The sequence below is a fragment of the Spermophilus citellus genome, assembly GCF_964194105.1.
Source record: "Spermophilus citellus genome assembly, chromosome: X".
NCBI classification, from domain to species: domain Eukaryota; kingdom Metazoa; phylum Chordata; class Mammalia; order Rodentia; family Sciuridae; genus Spermophilus; species Spermophilus citellus.
The window spans coordinates 144,489,597-144,513,591 of record NC_138190.1 but is presented as its reverse complement, the minus strand read 5'-3'; the positions used below and the strand labels follow the sequence as shown (position 1 = coordinate 144,513,591).

Genomic DNA, 23,995 nt, shown 5'->3' with positions numbered 1-23,995 from the left:
GTCCCCATTCCCAAGCAAATGACAGTTAATCATCAAGGGGTCAAAGGCTCACTTTAAATAAAACTACAAAACTTCTTTGCTGCTTAGTTTACTGAAAATGAATTAAACACTCAATGTTGCTTACCTTATAATCTCTGGATACATTTTCTGATGTCACTGAACCTGAAATCTGACTAGAAATTGTAGCAGCTATAAGCTGTTTACACCATTCAACATGTGACCCTGTAGGACTAAAAAAAAAAAAAAAAAAAGGCAGCATGATTAAAAAATTTTAAAAACAAAGGCTCTGTAATAGAGCACTGAATAGGGATATATACACAAATTTAGAGGAATAAATTTTTGTTAAAATATTTGGTTACCTCTACATTTACTGTAAGAAATGAAATACTGGCCGAGCACCATGGCACACACCTGTAATCCCAGCAGCTTGGGAGGCTAAGGCAGGAGGATCGCAAGTTGAAAGCCAGCCTCAGCAACTTAGTGAGGCCCTGGGCAATTCAATGAGACCCTGTCTCTAAATAAAATACAAAAAAAGGGCTGGGGATGTGGGATGTGGCTCAGTGGTTAAATGCCCCTGAATTCAATCCCTAGTACCAATAAATAAATAAATACTGACTGAAATCTAGGAAGTAAGATTACAATCTTGGATAGTTTTAAATGAATTAACCATTTTTTTTCAAAATTTTAAGATTCTAGGTGATAAGCATACTGTTCTCCAACATTAAATGGAATTTTATCCTATTACAATTGTATGGAAACATGATTCTTAATGTAACATTTATAGAAAACTAATTGTTTAAGTGAAATATTTATCTTCCAGCATATGTTTTTCAAAAATTTAATTTCATGTTGGCAGTTTTAATCTAAAAACTAGTGTAATCTTGAGTAAACCAAAGAAACTCTTAATGGAGGAAAGCTGATTGTGATTTTAAAGAGAACAGAGTAGAAAAATAGCTTTTTATATACAGTAATAATGATACCTTACATTTCTTTAAGTGTTCTGCTAGCTTACAAAATGTTCTTCCAGTTGTTATGCCAGAGCCTCATAACCATGGTATGATGAAAAGGCAGAACAGGGACTACGCAACTGGTTTTTGAGATGAGAAAATGGAGGCACAGAGGTGTCATGCTTTGTTAGGAAGCAGCCATCCTTACAGAACATGGTACAATAGTGACCAGCTTAATGAGCTAAATCTAGCACCACAGATGCTAACCATCTGCCTCATATGAAAATACAACAATGTGAAAAAATGGTATCTTCCAATTCCATGGTGCTCTACAGTGTTCAAAGCCATTTCCACACATGTATTCTTACCCAGTCTCAAAGTGACCCATTTCATAGATGAAAAAATCTAGTCTCTAGTTTGGTCCAAGCTCATATGACTGCTAAGTTCTAAAGGACCACAAAAAACAAACTAGGCAGTGGTAGAATTACAAATGGCCCCTCAAAATGGGGTTCCTCTTCTGATTTGTCAAAACTGAAGAAATTAAGCAAGAGAATAAAAGATGCTTATAAAAGTTTACTGTGCAGGTAGCTTTCACTGACTATTCCAGATCTTTAAAAAAAACGCATGACTAATTAAATCCACTCTCATGTATTAAAGAAAAGAAACACACGAAATCACCAGGAAATATGTAAAATAAACTAAATAATAAAGATGATGTTCTGTCCTAGTGATCTAAACTCCAGTTTCTGATTAAGACATCCCAATGGTTAGCTGTGTGGTTGAAAATATAAGCAAAATACGTGCTCATTGGGCAGAAATTCTGATGATATCCCAGGAATCTATCATAATTCCTAAGAGGGGGGGAGGGGAAAGCAAGGATTTTCGTTTCCTCTTTAAAAGCTGCCATCTTTATTGCCTGTTTGTACTCAATTTTTCTTCTCATTTTGCCTTTTGCTCTATCAGCACCCATTCCTGATTGCAAGTATAGGGAAAAAACTGTAGAAACCCAACTATTGACCATGAGTGGCCTGGTGCTACCATTTGCGCAGTATCCCTTTCCCAGTTCTTCTCATTAGAAACTTCCCTTTATTTTGAGGAACTATATAACTCCTGCCTCCCACTTCAGAGGATTCTATGGGGGAGAGGAAAGGGATGGGCTAATCCCTTCTTCCTCCTGCTCCCACCTATAGCTTATGGGGGAGTTACTCTGGCCCTGCCAGTCCCAAGTTTGTTCTTGGATTCTGAGCTCTGTGGATCTGCCCCAAAGCTGCTAGAAGCCAATCCCCACCTCTACCCCTTAAAAGAACACACAGAGATAAAAAGTAAGAAACAAGAGATGGGCAGTCCTGACAACACTGTTGCAACCCTGGTCCCACTTACATGCATTGGCATTATCTCCCCATCTGAAGCAGTTACGTGAGCCAACATATCCCCTTTGTGGTAATGAGTTGTGTTGTCACCTACAACAGGAAGTGTCCTGGCCAGTGCAGTCACACACAAAGTGATATAGTGGGCTAGCAGACAGGAGGCCTGGATTCTAGCCATGCTCTGTCACCAGCTAGTCTGTGACCTTCAACAAGCCACATCCTCTCACAAGACCACAGTTTCGTTATCAAGTACAGTACTGGGAAGAGGGGTGAAGGTCCCATGTTCCAGGAAGCATGGCCAAGCCAAGCCCATATAGCCAGGTTCCACTCTAGGAGTCACTCTTCAAAGAAAACCATGAATGGGAGCTTGTGGAAATGACAGACCTGAGATTAAAGGCCACGTTTCCTCTTCCCTTCTCTCATCCCTTTAGTCTGCAACTGCCTTCCACATTCTTGGCTTCAACGACCACTTGTAGGCTGCAGGCTCTGGTTCTCCAACCTGGTCTTTCGTGGTCTCACTGAGCAATCTCACATAGCTGAATGCTCAGCAGGTCATGTCCCTGTTCCCTGGTTAGTATCTTAAAAATTGACCCTGTCCTATTCCTACTTTATTCCTTTTCAGGAGCCCCATCATTCTGTATTCTCATCCTGCCTCATGAATCAAAGCCCCATCTATATGCTAATGACTCACCAATTTAGGTCTCCAGCCCAGGTGCCACCCCTGAACTTCAAGCTCATGTAAACCAATTGTCTTTCTGACATCTTCTCAGGGGTATAATTGGCATTTCCTAATTAATATGTCCAAAGATGAGAGCCTTCTCTTTCCTAATCCTGATCTGCTTAGAGACTTCTCCATCTCAGCAATACCATTTTCCCACAGCAAAATACACTAGAATCCTCCATGATTCTTCTTTAATACTCAACAATCAATCTTCAGCAAACCTTATCGGCTCTACACTGCAGGTCTTCTTCATACCACATCTATAATCAGACCACTTCTACCCTCCTCTACTCCATCACCCTAGGCTAAGCTGTCATCCTCTCATGTGGCCTAGTACAACAGTCGCCTACCTGCTGTCCTCTCTGTTTCAACTCCTTCCCTCCTCTTCCTATTGTCCACATAGCACCATGAAAGCCTACTGAAATACATAATAAATTATGTCACTCCTTTGTTCTGAAGTCCCCAGTGGCTCCCTATGGCCTCTAAGACTCTCCACCAGCTACTCCTGAGGCCTCTCTGACCTCATCCCTTAGTTCCCTCCAGAGTTCCCTCCTCACTACTGACTCCCTGTCTCCTTGCTAGTCCTCAAATACTTCCCTCACGCTCCTACCCCAGTTCCTTTGCACAGGCTTTTGCCTAGAAAGCTATCTCCCCAGATATTTGTAAGGCTGAATCTCCCACCTGTTTCAGGACACTGCTCAGATGTCACCTTTCTCAGTTGGGCTTTTCTAATCATCCTACTAAAATTACAACCACTTCCAAAAGCACAGATCCCAACACTTCTTAGTCCCTTCTCAACTTATTTTCCCTAGCACCTATCACCATCTAACCCAGAACACATTTTACTTGCTTTTTGTCTTTGTCTCCCAACAAACATACACTCTATGGGGGGAGAGATTTGTGTTAGTTCCTTGCTTTATCGCCAGACTCAACGCATTACTGGATGCAGAGTAGGCATTCATATTTGCAGAATAAATGCATGAGTGATTAAGCATTTTGATAATCCACTGACCAGTTCACCAGTCCATCTGCCACACCACTGCATAGCTCACCTGATTGAAGTCCTTTTGTGGTCCCCAAAGCTAGGATGACCATATAATTTCTCATTCAAACCAAGAAAAAACTGAGTGTTGAAGAAGGATGTTAATAATTATACTGGCCCACCAAGTAAACCAGAACCATTGTGAGCAAAATATCCCGTGTGACTCACACAGGCTCTAAGTCAGAAGTGAATGGACTAGATTTAAGATGAGGCCGAAAAATCTGTGTTTACACTTGAGATGATTCTGATGCAGCGATCCCTATAGCAGGATAATGACCCAATTCCTTAGGAAGGCTGTTTTCCCACAAGAAGCAGGCCTTCTCACTTACCAGTTCTCCATATCCCCGTATTACCTACATGACTACACATTCTGCTCTCATGGCCAAAAAAGCCCTCCCTGTTCTGTGCCCAATCTAACTTCTACTCAGTTTTCACTATTCAGTTCCAGTGTCAGTTTTCCTTGGAAGATCCTCACTTATAGCCCAAAGTAACTGGCAAAATGTACCCATAGTACAGGGGGATCACTACTCAGTCTATAGAGCTTTTGGAAAATACTAATTACCAGGCCTTCCAGAAATATCCTGAAGGAGTATTCAGAGAGGTATGGGGCCTGGTTCATTGTAATACTTAAAAAGCTCTGCAGGAGCCAGATGTGGTGGCATATGCCTGTAATCCCAGTGACTTGGGAAGCTGAGGCAAGGGAATTGTAAGTTCAGGGCTAGCCCCAACAACTTAGTGAGGCCCTAAGTAACTTCAGAAGATCCTGTCTCAAAATAAAAAGGGCTAGGAATGTGCCTCAGTGGTTAAAATCCCTGGGGTTTAATCCATGGTTCAAAAAGGAAAAGGTGGGGGGGAAGCTCTGAAGGACAAGAATATAAGTTATATCTTAGGGTAACACATTCTGGCTCCTTCAGCTTCTTAGATATTCAGACACAGGCCCCATCCTGAGTATCCTTGTGTGTTCACTTCTAGCAGGGCTCTCAATCACATTTGATTTCAATTGTTGCTTTGTTTGTATTCTCAGCAAAATGGTAAGCCAGAGAGCAAAAGACATCTTGTATTATTGTCTGAATTGCTGATACCTCAAACATTGTTGAATATTTGCCGATAAGTGAAGTCCTCACCATTCCAAATGCTGTCTGTGTTAGCTGTGATTAGTTTTCAGTGAAGCTGATCTCTTGGGTGATTAATTTATTGAAGTACACTGTAATTACACTGAGCTAGCAGCAAAGTGAGGGAGTGTTTCCTGTTGTTCCTGTGCCTTTGGAAACTCCCAAAACTTCAGTATACTGGTATGACTAAGACAGGCAGGAATGAACATCTGAAACTCAGCTACATCACAACAGTGTCTGTTGCCTAAGTCACTCCAGCATCGGGGAAATGGCCACAAGGTGGGCAAACTGGATGTTCTGGGCCACAGGATAATTCATCACTTGTCCTCAGAGTATGGGATGGCCCTTCCCATTTGGACATGGTGGGTGGCTTTGTGTGCCTGTAACAGATTTCTCTTAGTTCTGCAACTGCCTCAGAAGCAGTAAGCTCTTGCATTCAAGAAAACAATGAGTGGGTCCCTCTGAAGTGTGAAGAACTGAAAGAAGATTCTGTGTTCTTGTTGCATGAACAGTTTGGAAGTTTTCCATCCCAGTTTTTCAAATCTGGGTATCTTTGCCTTCATCTGCACCAGCTCCCACGCGTATGGGATCCTGTCCCACAGTCCCCAACTCCAACATCAAAGACTCCAAGGAGCAGCAGCAGGAGGAGAATTTGGCTTAAAAGGAGGCAAGGTGACTCAAAAGAGAACAGCCCGCCCGGGTGAAATTGCCCCAGAAGATTCGTGGCTCCAGCAAGTGCAGACCACGGGTCGCCAAGGGAATCTTAGTAGGTATCTAGGGAAGCGGTGTGACAGCTCCGAAGGCCATCAGAGGGCCAGGGGAGAGCTCGACTAGCGAGGCGGAAGTGGGCCAGGTGCACAGCCTGGGACAGGTCCGAGGGTGCGGCCCAGGTTGGGGCGCAGGGGTCTTCCGGGGCAGGGAAGGGACTCTGGAGGGGCCCTCCGTCCCCGCCTCGGCGGCGAGCGGTGAGCGGGAGAGGCTGAGGGGGCCCAGTGAGTCAGGGCGGCCCGGGTCCCGCTTACCTGTCCAGGGTCTCCACGCTGGGTTGCCGGGAACCGGCAGCGGCGCCCCCAGCGGCCCGAGGGGGCCTCCTGCCGCTCGCCAGTCCCGGGCCCGGGCCCCCAGCGCCCTCACAGCCCGCCGCCGCCGCCGCCGCCGCCGCCGCCGCCGTCACTGGCCTGTCCATGGAGAGCCAAGCCCCTGCGGAGCCCTGCAACCGCCAGGAAGCCGCAGTCGGACAGGAGCGGCGGGCCGGAATGTTCCGCCACGCGTGTCCTGCAGCCCTACTCTGCCGCCCGCCTCAGGCGGCCGTCGCCATTAACTGTCACCTGGCATCCCCACTTTACCCACAAGGCCGCGCGCGCGGGGGCTGGGGAGGGGGCGGGGTCGAGGCGGGAGGGAGGTGCGCAGGGCGGGCGTCTGGTTCCCGACCCCGCCCAGGCCCCACCTGGCACCCGCCCCCAGGAACCTGAGATCTGTAGGCTGGGACGTCCCGCTGGAGCACATCCGCGGGGATTCGGGATCTTCAAACGCATTAAGCATAAGATGCTTTGCTCAATAATCAAACCGGGTTGACTATCAAGATGCGGGGTATATATTTAAAAAGAAAAACCAGGTTTGGGGAAATTCAAGGGTTAAAAATTCTTTTCTCCCTCAGTTTTGTGGTGCTCAAAGAAGTTTTTGGGTCGGGACAGTCCAGGCTCCTTGGGCGTACCTGGTCTTGCTGTCTTGAAGCATAAGCAATTGCATGCATTTTAGCAATTCTTCCCCACTCCCTTCTTCCCTCTACCCGCACCCCACTCCACCCCCCACACAAATCCACCTCCCTGCCATCTGTAGGGCAACCAAGTGATTCCAATGCCGCCCTCAGAACTTCCGCCTTTGGTTTATGGTTTATGTTAAGAGTAACATTTAAGCTCTGTTGATTTAAATATGCCACTATGAAAATCATGATGATAAAGGGATTTAGGCATGCTTCTTAGCTACATTTATTACCCTCATTCTGCTTGGGTTCAAATATGTAGTGGCTTATCCCCTTTCAGCACATCCCTGATTTTTTTGGTAGTAGATATGGGAATCCAGAGCTTTTTTGTCTGTGATTGCTCTGGGTATGGAGTAGACCTCTGCCTTAGATTTGCCCAAGGACACATAAAGGGAACACTTCCCTTACTGTTAAAGGTAGACCTGCAGACAGTAACCCACACCCGCCCCAAACTCATTGTGTTCCACTGGCTTAATAACTTTCAAACTAAGTCTTGAGAATGTGATGCCTGGAGCCCCAGCAACCATCTTATACCAAAGCGCAGGCGAACCTATGGTAAAGGGTTGACAGACTGAGGATGGCTGGGAGGAAATAAGGGAAATATCTTGGCACACTGGAAAATCACGTCCTGCAAGATTCTTGTTTTCCAAAATCATTAAACAAAATGTTTAACCTAGTGTTAGGGATTGAATGTTTGTGTCCCCCCACCCAAATTCACACCCCAAATCAGGAATGTGCTGAGAGGGGATAATTACAAACATCATGGTATGTGAAGATGACATCTTCATAAGGTAATTAGGTTCTGAGGGCCTGCCTCGGCCTGACTGAATTTGTGCTACTATAAAAGGGCCACTAGAGAGCTTGATAGTATGCTTTCACATACATGCACCAAGAAACCCATGTAGGGCCTGGGGTGTAGTTCAGTGGTAAGAGTGTGTGTTCAGTGCTTACGAGGCCCTGGGTTCAATCCTCAGCAGAAGAAAGAAAGAAAGAGAAAGATAGGGAAGGACAGTGAAGGAAGGTCATGTGAGGACATTGCAGGAAGACAGCTATCTGCAAGCCAGAAAGAGAGCTCTTACCAGCAGCCAAACTGCTAGATCTTTGACTTTCCAGATCCAGGATCTGTGAGAAAATAAATGTCTATCATTAAAGCTCCCCACCCCCTGCTCTACAGTATTTTGTGGTGGCAGCCTGAGCAGACTAAGACACCCACTTTCAAAGCAGTTTTTTTAAACAAATTGTTGCAAATACCCTAGCTTCCCTAAGATTTGTCAGAACAAAAATACTGCAATGAAATTTGAAGGATATTTAAAATACTAGATACTACAAAGAGGATTAGGCCAAAGAGGGGAATTCTCTGTGACACTATCAACCTTTCAAATTAGTTAACCACATGTTGGATTTAGAGGACAGAGATGAATCTGACATATACCTGACTATGAAGTTTACAGTTAAGTGAAGGAGATAAAGTAACACTGGTATTTCAAGTTGTAAGTGCTCTGCTGGGGGCAATCACATGGGTTGTAGGAACACCTACCCCAATCCATGGAACAAGAGGAAATTAGGGGGCTGGGGATGTGGCTCTAGCGGTAGTGCTCGCCTGACATGCGTGCAGCCCGGGTTTGATCCTCAGCACCACATACAAACAAAGATGTTGTGTCCGCCGAGAACTAAAAAATAAATATTAAAGATTCTCTCTCTCTCTCTCTCTCTCTCTCTCTCTCTCTAAAAAAAAAGAGGAATTATGAAGGCTTCCTAGAAAAGGTGACATAATGCTGAATCTTAAAAGATGAGTAGTATGTCCTTGTCAGGTTATGTCAAGTCATTCCAGGCAGATGGAACAGTTATGGACACAAATATGGAGTAGGTTAATTACCTTATATGAAAGGGAACTTCAAGAATTTTACTGTTGCTGGAGCGTAAATTCAGAGAAGTGAGGTGATCAATGAGAGGTCATCAGGGCCAAGCCATGGAAGATTTTAGGCTAAAAAGTCTGGGCATTGTTCTGTAGCTCAGCAGAAGGTTTCTCAAATGCTACTGTGCAAGAATCGCCTCCAATCTCATTTCCAGCAGGTGTTACAGGGACTCTGATGCAGGGCTCACTGCACTTGGAGAAATACTACTACAGTAGATTGTGTTTTCAAAGCAATAATACTTCCCATTCCACATGCTCTTTTGCAAGGTGACCTTGCCACTCAGATACATCAATAGATGGAGTCTATTTCTCCTCCACTTCAATGTGGAGAGAATGGAGTAGAGGTAATGATGTACAGTTTCCAAGACTAGGCCATAAGTCATCTGGAATTCCAGCATGTCTAGCAGCCAACACTGTCAGTCATGTGAGTGGAGGCATTTCATGGCTTCCAGCTATCCCAGTGGCTTTTCCAACACTATGTGAAGATGGGCAATCATTCAATTAGTCCAAAGATTTTGAGATATAAGTTGTTTTGTAAGCCAATTACTAGATTTGGGGGATGTTTTCTGCAGCAACATACATTGCAGCCCAGAGAAGTAAACTTCCACTTGCTGAGATCTCTTCCCCACTCAGCTGGGGATCCAGGCACAAATCACAGCCACTCTCTAAGAAGGTGCTCTGCACTTAGGTCAGAAGCTCTTAAGGGTCAAGATTTATCCTACTACAAGCTAAAATTGTAGTTGATCATTATGCTCTGACAGAAAACACAGGATCTCTGAATCAGAAACAAAGATGGTTCATTATTCACAGCAAAAGATGCAGCCAGAAAAATATCTTGAATCTGCACTCCAGGCCCCGGTTTCCACAGGGTAACATGCTCTTTTGTAATGCAACTTTGCCACTCCCACATCAAGAGGTGTTATCTATTTTCTATCCTCTTGAATGGAGGCTGGCCCCATAACCTCTTTTTTCCAATAGTGAACCAAAGGGTATCGTATACCTGCATCACAGAAGAGGAACCACAGATTTAGGAAACTCTGATCTTGTATTGGGTTGTTAGTGAGATGTCCATTCTCCTTTCCAGAGAGAGCAAATACTTTCATTAATTTGGACTGTAACCAAATCTCTGAAGAGGAAAAGAAGAGATCTTTACCTTTACTGCCCTGCACTGACTTCAGGGAGGGAGACAGCTATAAAGTCTACTGTCTTGTAATGTCTCTTGAACTTTCTTTTTTTAATATTTATTTTACAGTTGTAGTTGGACACAATGCCTTTATTTTATTTATTTTTATGTGGTGCTGAGGATCGAACGCAGGGCCTCATGCATGCAAAGCAAGCGCTTTACCACTGAGCTACAGCCCAAACCCTTCTGAACTTTCTTAAAATAGCTTTTTTTTTTTTTAACTGAGGATTGAACCCAGAGGCTCTTACCCACCGCCACATCCCCAACACTTTTTTTATATTTTATTAGAAACAGGGTCTCACTGAATTGCTTAGGGTCTCACTAAATTGCTGAGGCTGGGTTTGAATTTGCAATCCTGCCTCAGCCTCCTGAGACACTGGGATTACAGGCATGTGCCACCTCGCCCAGCTTAATTTAGCTTTCTTTTTTTTTAAATTTTATTTATTATAATTTGTTATATATGACAGCAGAATGCATTTCAATTTATAGTACACATACAGAGCACAATATTTCATGTCTCTGGTTGAACACAAAGTAGAGTCACACCATTTGTGTCTTCATGCATGTACTTGGTGTAGTAATGTCCATCTCATTGCACCATCTTTCCTACCCCCATGTCCCCCTCCCTTCCCCTCCCTCTCCTTTACCCTATCCAAAATTCCTCATTCCTCCCATGTTCCCCCGACCCCCATTATGGATCAGCATCCTCATATCAGAGAAAACATTCATCATTTGTTTTTTTGTGATTGACTTACTTCACTTAGCATAACATTCTCCAACTCCATCCATTCATTTGCAAGTCATTATTATTGTATTCTCTTTTAATGAATTTATATCACAGTTTCTTTACCCATTCATTTATTGAAGATCATCTGGGTTGGTTCCACAATTTAGCTATTGTACATTGTGCCGCTATAAACATTGATGTAGCTGTGTTACTATACTATGCTGTTTTTAAGTCCTTTGTGTATAAATATGGGAGTGGGATAGCTGGGTCAAATGGTAGTTCCATTCCAAGATTTCCAAGGAATCTCCATATTGCTTTCTAGAGTGGTTGCACCAATTTGCAGTCCCACTGGCATTATATGAGTGTGCCTTTTCCTCCACATCCTCGCCAACACTTATTGTTGTTTGTATGCATAATAGCTGCCATTCTAACTAGAGTGAGATGAAATCTTAAGAGTAGTTTTGATTTGCATTTCTTTAATTGCTGAAGATATTGAACATTTTTTCATATATTTGTTGATTGACTGTATATCATCTTCTGAGAAGTGTCTGTTCAGTTCCTTGGCCCATTTATTGTGGGGTTTTTTTGTATGTGTTAAGATTTTTGAGTGCTTTATATATCCTAGATATTAGTGCTGTATCTAATGTGTGTGTGGTAAAAATTTGCTCCCATTCTGTTGGCTCTCTATTCACGTCACAGATTGTTTCTTTTGCTGAGAAGAAGCTTTTTAGTTTGAATCCATCCCATTTATTGATTCTTGGTTTTAATTCTTATGCTATAGGAGTCTTATTAAGGAAGTTGGGGCCTAATCTGATATGATGGAGATTTGGACCTACTTTTTTTCTATTAGATGCAGTCTCTGGTTTAATTCCTAGGTTCTTAATCCTCTTTGAGTTGAGTTTTGCACATGGTGAGAGAGAGGGGCTTAATTTTATTTTATTGCATATGGATTTCTAGTTTTCCCAGCACCATTTGTTGAAGAGGCTATCTTTTCTCCAATGTATGTTTTTGGCACCTTTGTCTAATATAAACTAATTGTTTTTATGTGGGTTTGTCTCTGTGTCCTCTCTTCTGTACCATTGGTCTACCAGTCTATTTTGGTGCCAATACCATGCTGTTTTTGTTACTATTGCTCTGTAACTATAGTTTAAGGTGATGCCACCTACTTCAGTCTTCTTGATAAGGATTGCTTTGGCTATTCTGGGTCTCTTTTTTTCCAGATGATTTTTTTTGACTTTTTTCTATTTCTATGAGGAATTTCAATGTGATTTTGATTGGAATTGCATTGAATCTGTATAGTGCTTTTGGTAGTATGGTCATTTTGACAATATTAATTCTGCCTATCCAAGAACAAGGTATATCTTTCCATCTTCTAAGGTCTTCTTTAATTTCTTTCTTTAGTGTTCTGTAATTTTCATTGTAAAGGTTTTTCACCTCTTCCATTAAGTTGATTCCCATTTTTTTTTCCTTGAGGCTTTTGTAAATGAGGTATTTTTCCTAGTTTCTCTTTCAGAGGATGTCACTGATGTAGAGAAATATCTTTGATTTATGATTTTATATCCTGCTACTTTGCTGAATTCATTTATTAGTTCTAGAAGTTTTCTTGTGGAAATTTTTGGATCTTCTATATATAGAATCATATCATTGGCAAATAACGATAATGATTTGTGTTCTTGTTTTCTTGTCTGTATCCCTTTCTTTCATCTGTCTAATTGCTCTGGCTAGAGTTTCAAGAACTATGTTAACTACAAGTGGTGAAAGAGGGCATCCCTGTCTTGTTCCAGTTTTTTAAAGGGAATGCTTTCAATTTTTCTCCATTTAGAATGATGTTGGCCTGGGGCTTAGCATAGATAGTTTTTACAATGTTGAGGTATGTTCCTGTTATCCCTAGTTTTTCTAGTGTTTTAAATATGAAGGGATGCTGTGTTTTGTCAAATAGTTTTTCTGCATCTATTGAGATGATTATATGATTATTGTCTTTAAATCTATTGATGTGATGAATTACATTTATTTATTTCCATATGTTGAAACAACCTTGCATCCCTGGGATGAACCCCATTAGATCATGGTGCATGATATTTTTGATGTTTTTTTATTCTATTTTCCAGAATTTTATTGAGAATTTTTGCATCTAGGCTCATTAGAGATATTGGTCTGAAGTTTTCTTTCTTTTATGTGTCTTTGTCTGGTTTTGCATTCAGGATTATATTGGCCTTTGAGAATGAGTTTCGAACCTGCTCCCTCTTTTTCTATTTCATGAAATAATTTGAGGAGTATTGGTATTAGTTCTTCTTTGAAGGTATTGTAGGACTCAGCTGTGTATCTATCTGGTTCTAGGCTTTTCTTGGTTGGTAGGCTTCTGAGAGCATCTTCTATTTCATTGCTTAAAATTGGTCTGTCTAAATTGTGTACATCATCCTGATTCAGTTTGGGCAAATTATATGACTCTAGAAATTTGTTGATGCCTTTGATATTTTATATTTTATTTGAGTATAAATTTTCAAAATAGTTTCTAATTATCTTCTGTATTTCTGTAGTGTCTGTTGTGATATTTCCTTTTTCATCACGGATGTTAGTAATTTGAGTTTTCTCTCTCCTTCTCTTTGTTAGTATGGCTAAGGGTTTATCGATTTTATTTTTTGAAGAACCAAATTTTTGTTTTGTCAGTTTTTAAAATTGTTTCCTTGTATTTCAGATCTGATTTTAATTATTTCCTCTCTTCTACTGTTTTTGGTGTTGATTTGTTCTTCTTTTTCTAAGGCTTTGAGATGTGATGTTAAATCATTTATTTGTTGACTTTTTCTTCTTTTAAGGAATGAACTCCATGCAATGAACTTTCCTCTTAGAACTGCCTTCATAGTGTCCCAGAGATTTTGATATGTTTTATCAGTGTTCTCATTCACCTCTAAGAATTTTTTAATCTCCTCTTTGACGTCTTTTTGCAACCCATTGTTCATTCAATAGCATATTATTTAGTCTCCAGATATTGGAGTAGCTTCTGTTTTTTATCTTATCATTGATTTCTAATTTCATTACATTTTGATATGATAGAATTCAGGGTAGTATCTCTATATTTTTGTATTTGCTAAGAATTGCTTTTTGGCATAATATATGGTCTATTTTAGAGAAGGATCCATGTACTGATGAGAAGAAAGTGTATTCACTCATTGATGGATGAAATATTTTATATATGTCTGTTAAGTTTAAGTTATTGATTGTATTATTGAGTTCTATAGTTTCTTTGTTTAGCTTTTGTTTGGAAGATCTATCCAGTGGTGAAAGAGGTCTTTCAAAATTATTGTGTTGTGGTCTATTTGACTCTTGAACGCGAGAAGAGTTTGTTTGATAGATGCCTCATTATTTGGGGCATACACATTTATGATTGTTATGTCTTGTTGATATATGGTTCTCTTAAACAGTATGAAATATCCTTCCTTATCCCTTTTGATTAAGTTTGGCTTGAAGTCTACTTTATTTGATATGAAGATGGAGACCCCTGCTTGTTTCTGCAGTCTATGTGAGTGGGAATTTTTCCCCAACCTTTCACCTTCTGTCTGTGGAAATCTTTTCTTATGAGATGAGTCTTTTGAGGGAAGCATATTGTTGGGTCTTTTTAAAAATCCAATCTGCCAGTCTATGTCTTTTGATTGGTGAGTTTAGGCCATTTACATTCAGGGTTACTATTGAGACATGATTGATTGGTCAGGTTGGGCAGGACCGGTTGGTAGTATTGAGGGGCATGTTCAGAGATGCAGCTCTGTGGCGTGCAGTATTGTAGCTGGTGGCTGTCTCCAGACCCAGTGCAGTGTCTCCAGGTGCAGGCTACCATGTGTAGGGGATTGATGCAATGGTTGCACTGCCCCAAGGTGGAGGCAACCAGAGGAGCCCCACGTTGGTAGATGGGGACCCACACAGCACTGGCAGCCAGAGTTCCTGTGCAGGTGGGCAGCCAGGAGTCTTACGTGGGTGCTAATGTGGGTGGTCCTACTCTGGCACCTGGAGGACCTGTGTAAATGAGTGGCTGGGAGTCCTGCGCTGATGCTGGGCCTGGAGATGTGAGCCGCATGGAGGCTGTGGTTCCTGTGAGGGAGCAGCTGTTGGGGGTCCTCTGATCACAGAGAAACAGTATTATCACTAATTGAATGCCAGGTCCTGGGGCAACACAGAATGCAGCCTCCATCTAGCCTGCCCTCATGGATCACTCTCTCTAGTGATTTTTAATTTGGCTTTCTTAACTTGACTGCTTAATGCATTCACTCAGAGTAATCCGACCATGCAGAAGTCTGAGATATTTATGAAGAGTTGTCTCCCAGCACACATGGGCCCCACCTCTCCCTTCTACCTTTCAAGGTCCACATGAGGATTACCCATAGTTGTTGGGTTGATCACCCTGCATCCCCAGGAGTCACTGTAAGGGAACTGGTACATGGTTCCCAGATGTCCACCTGGAACTGGAGTTGTATGGTGGGAGGCAAGGTGAGGAATTAATTCTTACACTGGTGCTCACCAGGCCATAGTCAAGGTCTCCTTTGTGCTCTCATTTTCACTCTGCAGTTCCTACTAGGGAAGCAGGAAATGTTTATGAGTGCACATTGCATGTTTGTGAATGTTTAAGCAATGAACAGTAGAATGCAGTCATTTTCAAAAGTACATGCATAAAAATGATGTTGGGTACTCAATAATATGCAGATTAATGAGTTTCACTGCAGAGAATCTGAGGATTTAATAGCTTGGTGAGGCAGGTGCTGAGAATACACATTTTATAAAGTAACTCAGGTGATTTTGATATGGATAATCTGAGAATCACACTTTGAGAAATGTTATTGAAGGTGACAAGGAGCTGCAGAAGATTTTGGAGAGGATGAATTGATCATATATACACTTTGGAAAGATAACTGGGGTTGCGTGATGAAGAGGAATTGGAAGGGACAAATGCAGTAGTAGGAAGTTACTTCTTACAAAGTTGGTTTTCTTTTTCTTTTTTTGGGGGGAGGGTGGTACCAGGTATTGAACTCAGGGGCACTCCACCACTGAGCCAAATCCTCACCCCTGTTTTGTATTTTATTTAGAGACAGGGTCTCACTGAGTTGTTTAGCGCCTCACTTTTGCTGAGGTTGGTTTTGAACTTGCAATCTTCCCGACTCAGCTTCCCAAGCTGCTGGGATTACAGGCGTTCGTCACCCTGCCTGACATTACAAAGTTTTTATAATCCAAACAAGAGCTGATGTGTGAGGGCTAGATTTTGCACAGTCCTCGGTAAGTAATGGGCTTTAGGCATGAAGAGGAGAGGGAGAGAGATGGCAAAATGGGTTAAAGTTTTCACTGAGGTTTTAGACTTAGATAACAGGGAAAAAGGAGAGATATTAGTCCCTGATATAAGGAATCCAGGATGGTAAGCAAGTGAAATAAGTGGGTAAAAGATGAATTAATTTTAAGCATGTTGAGTTTAAACCATCCTAAGTCTCAGCCCATATAGAACCATTGTGTGCATTAGAAAAAGACAGTACTTCACTTCTTTTTGTCATAAAATTGTCATAATATATCTATTTTGTTAGAGCTCAACCCTTGAATGCCAAGAAATTGCCACAAAAGATCTAGAAATTTATGAGGATGTCACTGAGAATGGCCCTTGTCTTAGTCTGTTTGTGCTGTTGTAATAAAATACCACAGAAAGGGTAATTTATAAGTAATATAACTTTGTTACAGTTCTGCAGGCTGGGAAGTCTAAGATCAGTCTCTTCTGAGAGAGAGAGAGAGAGAGAGAGAGAGAGAGATTGAGATTGACTGAGGGATTTTTAAAGAACTGGGTCATTTGATTATGTGGAATCTGCAGCAGTTGATTTTGCAGTTGTGAGTCTGAACGCAATCTGGAGAATTCCTTTTTTTCGTGGAGACCTTAGTCTTTTCTCTTTTTCTGTTTTGTTTTGTTTCGAGGTGTTACAGATTGAACCCAGGGCTTCTGGTGTGGTAGAGAAGTGCTCTACCACGGAGTTACATCCCCAGACCTGTGTTTTCTTTTAATGGATTCCTAATGGGAGACACTTAGGTTATGAGGGCTCCACCCTCATAAATAAATTAATGTCATTATTATGAGTGGAAAATTTATAAAAAGATGAGTTTAGCTCCCTTTTGTCTTTCTCTTGTTCTCTCTCTCTCTCTCTCTCTCTCTCTCTCTCTCTCTCTCTCTTTCTACTTTCTGACATGGTATGACACAATATAAGGGCTCTTGCCAAATGTAGGCCCCTCAATCTTGGATTTTCTGGTCTCTAGACTCATGATCTAATATATTTCTGTTAATTTTTATAAATTATCCAGTTTGTGGCATTTTATTATAGTGGCACAAGTGAACTAAGACACTCATCTAAAATACCTTCAAAACAATATCTAGAATGGTGTTTGGCTAAACAACTGGGCACTAATGGCCTAGCCAAATTGACATATGAAATTAACTAATCACAGTATATGAGGGTCCTTTGGTGAATTGAAATTCTCAATGATACTTCAAATAAGTACACCTAATTAAGTGGAATTATTAAAATGTTGCCTCCATTATCTCCATAGAAAACAACATAGATGACTTAAATTTGCCTTCAGAAGTTCTCTGGAAGGTTCTTGGTTAGAGGTTCAATTACTTTCAAGGTTGAAGGATGGCTTGGGAGGCTATTGCCATCATTCCTCATCATCTCCAATACCTATCTTGTTTTGACACTGAAATAACCATATCCTGAAATAGCCATATCCTCAGTCTTCTGTCAGGTGTTCTTCAATGGCAGCATCAAGCTGTCCTGCACACAGAAATTGGTGTGCAGGAACCCCAGACTCCAGAGGATATACTTGCCTTACTCAGTAAACACTTCCCTAAATTCCCTGAAGATAAACTTCTTTAAGCAGCTATATTATTTAAGCAAGGGGCTGAGGAAAACTCATCTACAAAGGAGTGAGAACATTCAGAAACACATGGAGGTCCAGGAGATGAGATTACTGTGCAAGACAAGGAAAAAGCACTGAATCTAAGCCACAGTAGTTCCTTTAGAACTTCCATTAGGCTCCACTTTCCAGGCCCAGGGTACTTAGGAAAGTGATTTCTCTGTGCCTCAGTTTCCTCTTTTGCCAAAGTGAATGTGGACAATGTTGGGTCCTTGAGCAGATTCACTTTATTAGCTCTTCCCCATCCTCCAGCTACTGTGAGTATTGTCTGTTAGTCCTTCTTTAGAGGACTGCCCTCTGTGAAATGGGAGTCATTTCGCTAGAGGGTTACACATACCCGCCACTCTCTTCCACCTTGGGCAGCTTGCAACCAGTGACTGACAAGGAACAACAAAACCCTGTTCAAAACAAAACCAATCATGTGGCAGATTCCTGTTCCATAGCTCTTCATAGGAGCAGGTTGAAGTAGGACTCCTGCTGCCACCATGTCCTGGGCCAGTTCCTTCTTCTGCTCCTCTGTTGTCTCATTCCTTCTCTCCTGAGAGCCCTTTAGTGCATCTCATGTCCTCAGTCCCTGAGTCTCTGTACCTAGGGAACTTGATCAAAAACAGACATTAGTTGTCAGTGGCTTTTGGAGCTGGATGAATCTGGAAAACCATCTGGCTCAAATGCTGAACTGCACCTCAGGAAGGAAAGGTACATATTGGAGAAATACCTATTGTCAGGCAGTAGGAAAACAACCAAGGTCTCAGCTTGTTCCTTGTTCTTTCTACCATATATTAAGGGGCCTCATTTTGAATACAGTGCTATAAATACTAATATCAATATAAAAATATGAAGTCCTAAGGAAGTTCTAATTCAAGGAAATACAACTGCAAAAATGAATTCAAAATTCAGGATCTCTTATGTTTCAATTTCTTCCTTCCATCTTGTCCTTCTTTTCTCTCTCTCCTCCTCTTTCTGGTTCTGGGGATCATACCTAGGGCTTCAGGCAAGTGCTCTACCATTTGGATACGTTCCCAGCCCCTGAATTTCTTGCCATTAACATAGTATTATTTTATGAGAACTTTAGTATTATAGCATTTTTAATTTAATAGAAATAGAAACTTATGAATTCATTCACTTAAATGTTATTGAAGAATTACTATATGCCAGACACTTTATTAGATTCAGTGGATGTACACAGATTACTTGCTTTCAACTGGACAGAAATTGAACTTCAGGAAATCCAGCAGATTTGGTTTGAGACCCACCAAGACCCTTATCAATGATAGAAAGCCACTCTGGTTTTGGTATCAGGAATAGATGTTTTTCTTATAACCACCAATTTAATTTGTATCTTGGAGAACACTGAATTATGTAACCATTATCATCTGTGCTTTGCTGAAAGCTTCAGAGACAAATGTATGGCACACTGCTGTAAAGTCTGCAGAATCTTGAAGCCTGGATTCTAGCTGATTACCTCATCTATTTTCCTACTTTCATTTTCCTAATTAACTCATTTATTGCTATCTTGTTTGTAGTTTGTAAGTTGCCTAGAATTTTTCTCTTTAATTATTTTGAAGATTATATATAAAGAAGTAAAAGTCACAGCTACAGAGTCTCTTTTGTTTCCAAAATCAAGAAAAACCCTGTTCTAAGATACAGGATACTGAACTAATATATAGACTCTACAGAGAGCATGCTATTATTCAGCTTTCAGTTAATCATGTGTGCCAAATATAAAAACCATCTTATAAAAATTTATGATCAGTTTTGGAATGTTTTAAATTCAGGACATGGATGCTCATCAAGTTCCACAGCTTTCTTTGATTCTTTTGTGCTTTATGGGGTACTATAATAGATAATTGGTTTCTACTGCAAACCACAACTTCCTCCTCTCAAACATTCCACAAAGAAAAGATGATTAAAATGATTATGAAACGTAGTAGACTGTCAGTCAGGGCTCAATCATGGGAAAGAGGAGTGAGAACATGCATCCTTTCTGTGCTTGGCTTATCTCACTTAATAGCCTCTAGTATCATCCATGTCGCCACAGATGATATCGCTATTCTATCCATTTTGTGGAACTATAATATCCCACTATGTATATATACCACATTTTTGTTGGTGAATATTTATTATGCAGAATGCTGAGTTTTATTGTGGCATCTTGATACATGCATATAACATAATTTGATTGATTTCATTCCCCAAGGCCTCCCCTTCCCTTCCCCTCCCCCATCTCCCTGGTCTTCTTTTTCTACCTTACTGGTCTCCCTTCTACTTTCAAGATGTCCTTTTTCCCCACTAGCTTTCACATGTGAGAGGAAACATACAATATTTCCCTTTCTAAGTCTGGCTCACTTTGGTTGGCCTGATGTTCTCCAGTTCTGTCTATTGTCCTGTAAATGACCTAACTTTGTTTTTTTATGGCTGAATAAAACTCCATCATGTATGTATACCATATTTTCTTTACCCATTCATCTGTTGATAGGCAACAGTATTAATAGTACATGCCAGTTTATTTTTTAGAAAAGGTATAGAAACTACATAGTCATGTGAACAGCAGTTTAATCAGAAGTATTAACAGAAGATTAGAGTAACAAGAGTTTGAATACTAAGAAGTAAAGAAAACTCAAAAGAATAGAGCAATAGCAGATATAGGGAGAAGCTGCTACCCCTGGAGCTGAGATAGAGTGAGTAAGGAGAAGTTCTCTCCCAGTCCCAAGCCCAAGGGCTGGAATTCTGTGGCTTGCTAGAAGGTGAATTGCTTAGGTACCTGTATGATGGGATTGTAGGAAATCTGCCCTCTGATGTGCTGAACAGAGCCAACCACAGGGAGGTGCTCTTCTTGAAACTCATAATAAAGTTGACCTTGGGGATGGGGGGGGCGGGGGGGGGGGGAAGATATTCACAGAGAGCAGCCTCACTGGTGGCATACCATTGGAGACTGTCAGAGGAGATGTCAGGGGAATCTGCTGGCCAGGAGGCACTGCTGGCTGCTACATGCTGTAGAAACTGAGAGCTTGAGAAATCATACTCTGCAGAAGCCAAGTGCTGGAAAAATGCAATACATTGATAACTGGTACAGAGTCTCATAAACTTCCAGGACTGGAAGACACATGGAGGTAATCAAGGTGTTTTTGTGTTTCCAATCCACGTTCCACTTGATGATTGAATGTCCTGTGTAAGATCCTATCAAGCACTGCTTCTACAGGTGTAGAAACAAAGAAAGAAAACCAAATTTCTGTCCAAAGTCTCAATAATATAACAAGGCTTCTAAAACAAATGTGACTCAGGATCACTGACAATTTTGATGACATCTTTCTAAGGATGAAATTTGACCAATATGTAGGTACTGTCTAAAACAGTCATCTCTAAACACTTGGTGTTGGACTAAGTGCACAAAATTAACTCAGGTGCATTTTTGAAAATTAATATTCCTTTTTAAAAGCAACTTTAAGTTTCAGAAAAACAGAGCAGAAAGTACAGAGTCCCCACCCCACGATACCATTCCCCTTCCTCGCAGTTTCCTTATTATCAACATGTTGCCAACCTTTCCCTAAACTTTTGGAAGTCATTTTTAACTGTCTCTATAGTTTGCATTTTCCAGCATGCCATGTAGTTGGAATTATATAGTATGTATCCTTTTCAGACTGGCTTCTTTCACTTACCAATATGCATGTAAGATTTATCCCTGTGCTTTCATGATAGACAGCTCATTTCTTTTTAGTGCCTAATAATATTTCATTATCAGGATAGACCACAGTTTTGTTTATCCATACCTCCTGAAGAGTATCTTGATTGCTACCAAATTATGCCAACTATACTATAAACATGTGCCAACTGTCAAACATTTGTGTGAAGGTTTTTGCCTGGGTGCAACTTTTAAATTTATTTGGGAAAATACCAAGGTGTGTGATTACTGATCATATGTGAAGGCTATATTTAGCTTTGTAAAAAACTGCCAAACTGCCTTCTAAAGTGGCTATACCATTTTGCATTCCCACCAGCAATAAATGAGAGTTCCTGTTGTTCCCCATTCTCACCAGAGTTTGGTGTTGCTGGTGATTTGCATTTAGCCACTCTAATAGGTGTGCAGTGGTATCTTATTGTTTTAATTTGAATTTTTGTGATGACATATGAAGTGCAGCATGTTGTCACGTGCATGTTTACCATCTGTATAGATATTTTTAGTGGGGTGTCTGCTCAACACTTTTGCACATTTTAAAATCAGGTTGCTGGGGTTATAGCTCACTTGGTGGAGTGCTTGCCTTGCATGCACAAGGCCCTGGGTTCAATTCCCAGCACCACCAAAAAACAAATAAAAACAACAACAAAATCCCTTACAATCAGGTTGCTTTCTTTTTATTGAGTTTTAAGAGTTCTTGGTATATTTTGCATAACAGGATCTCATCAGACATGTTTTGCAAAAATTTTTCTCCCAGTCTGTGGCTCATCTCATCATTCTCTTGAAAGTGTTTCAGAGAAACTTTTCATTTTAGTATGGTCTACCCTACCAATTTTTTCTTCCAAGGATTATACTTTTGGTGTTGTGTCTGAAAATTCTTTGCCAAATCCAAGGTCATCTAGGTTTTATTCTTCAAAGATAATATTCATATTGATTTTATAACCTGTAGCCAGTGATGCTCTAGGGGAACTTTTAATTATCAGCTCTTTGAAGGGAAAAAATCCCCAATCTTTGTAGTGCTTTCTGATTTCTGTGGCATAAATCTCTCTACCCTGGATCAAGGTGCCACCTTGATACCACCAAGTACAGGATTGGGAAGGGATGCTCATAGTTGGCCCATTATTCCAGGTGTGCCATCTCCAGCAAACTGACTACCTGTGCCTGATAATTAAAGTAATTTGAAGGAAGTCCTGAAGTCTTTTTTCCCCTTGGCTGTTTTTCTGTGAGCTATTCATTTTCTTCAGAAAACGACTTGTGAGAATTTTTAGAACTCTGGGGAGAAGGTGTGATACTCCAGAAAGCATCTGGGGGCATCATAAGCCTGGTGCCAGAGGACTTTGAACTACTGAGGTAAAGTAAATTTGGACTACATGCCAGAGCTCACTCCCTGGTAAGCACCACTTCTTAGGACAAAATCTTCTTCCCTCTCTGCTCTGGGCCAGTGCAAATTTCCTACAGCCTTTGATGTTGGACTGTAGTGGGAGATATGTTAAGAACATTGAGGTCATCAGACCTGGGCCTGTTCACATTCTGTATCCTCCTTCTGTTAGTTTCTGTGGATGCTTTAACAAATTGCTGCAAACATACCAGCTTGGACAACATAGAGGTCAGGAGTTGGAACACAGGTCTCACTGGGCTAAAATGCAGGTATCTTCAGGACTGCATTTCTTCAGGGGACTGTGGAGGAAAATCTGTCTCCTGTCCTTGATTGGCATCTGGAGGCTGCTGTGCCCTTTGGCCCATGGCCAGGAGAGTCGGCACATGGCAAGACTCTTGACACTGACTGTCCTTCTGCCTCCCTCTGTTACTACTTTCTCTTCTTCCAAGTTACAAACTCCCACTGATTCTTTTTTTCAATCTACATCTCTACTTGTCTGTATTCCAGATTCAGTCCCCCTGGTGTGGTCAAATACAGTAGCCTCAAACTGGCCTTTCTGACCCCAGCCTTGTTGCTATATGACAGGCCCCTTCCTACCTCTAGGTTATCTTTCACAGGCCTGGACACATTGCAATCCAAGAGTACCAACTTCCTTTGTGTTCTACACACACTGCCTCCCCTTTAATGGATAGATGCTTCTGCTCATACTGTTTCTTTCTCTAGTGGTGGTTTCTTTGCTTTTCATTGTTGTTTTGCCATTCATACATCCCTAAATGAGAATGTAGTTCATTTTTGAACTTATAGGAATGCAATACTATTGAATATATTCTTTTTAAAATCTTTTTTGTTGTTGTTGACATTGGACCTTTATTATTTATTTTTATGCGGTGCTGAGAATTGAACCCAGTGCCTCACACATGCTAGGCAAGTACTCTACCACTGAGCCACAACCCCACCTGAACATATTATTTTGTGCCTTATTTTTTTGAATCAAATGCTTTTGTCTGTGTTATGTATAGCTGTGGTTTAATGATTTTTCCTGGTTGTGCAGTATTCTATTGTCTGAATATGCCACAATTTATCTGTTCCACTGTAGCTAGATATGTGCACTTTGTTGTTACCTATGACAAACATGGTACCATAAATATTTGTGTACATGTCTTTTAGTGCAGAGTTTCTCATTTCTCCAGGCCATCTCTATATTTAAGAGTAGAAATGCTAGATACTATGGTAGGTATGAA

The 23,995-nt window shown here is 41.1% G+C and overlaps 1 protein-coding gene across 6 annotated transcripts in view; it reads right to left on the bottom strand.

The window, feature by feature from the left end:
• MTMR1 (myotubularin related protein 1) overlaps nt 1–6,540 on the bottom strand; it is a 73,531-nt gene extending 66,991 nt beyond the window's left edge. For all 6 annotated transcript variants that reach the window (XR_014020069.1, XM_081277601.1, XM_081277602.1 and 3 more), the window contains exons 1-2: nt 6,212–6,540; nt 125–230 (exon numbers count right to left, since the gene is read on the bottom strand). Coding sequence is in view for 5 of the 6 variants with exons in the window: in XM_081277601.1 (XP_081133727.1) it covers nt 125–230; nt 6,212–6,375 (270 nt within the window). In the remaining variant the exon portion in view is untranslated. The remainder of the gene's footprint in view (nt 1–124; nt 231–6,211) is intronic.
• Between the last annotated feature and the right edge of the window lie 17,455 nt (nt 6,541–23,995).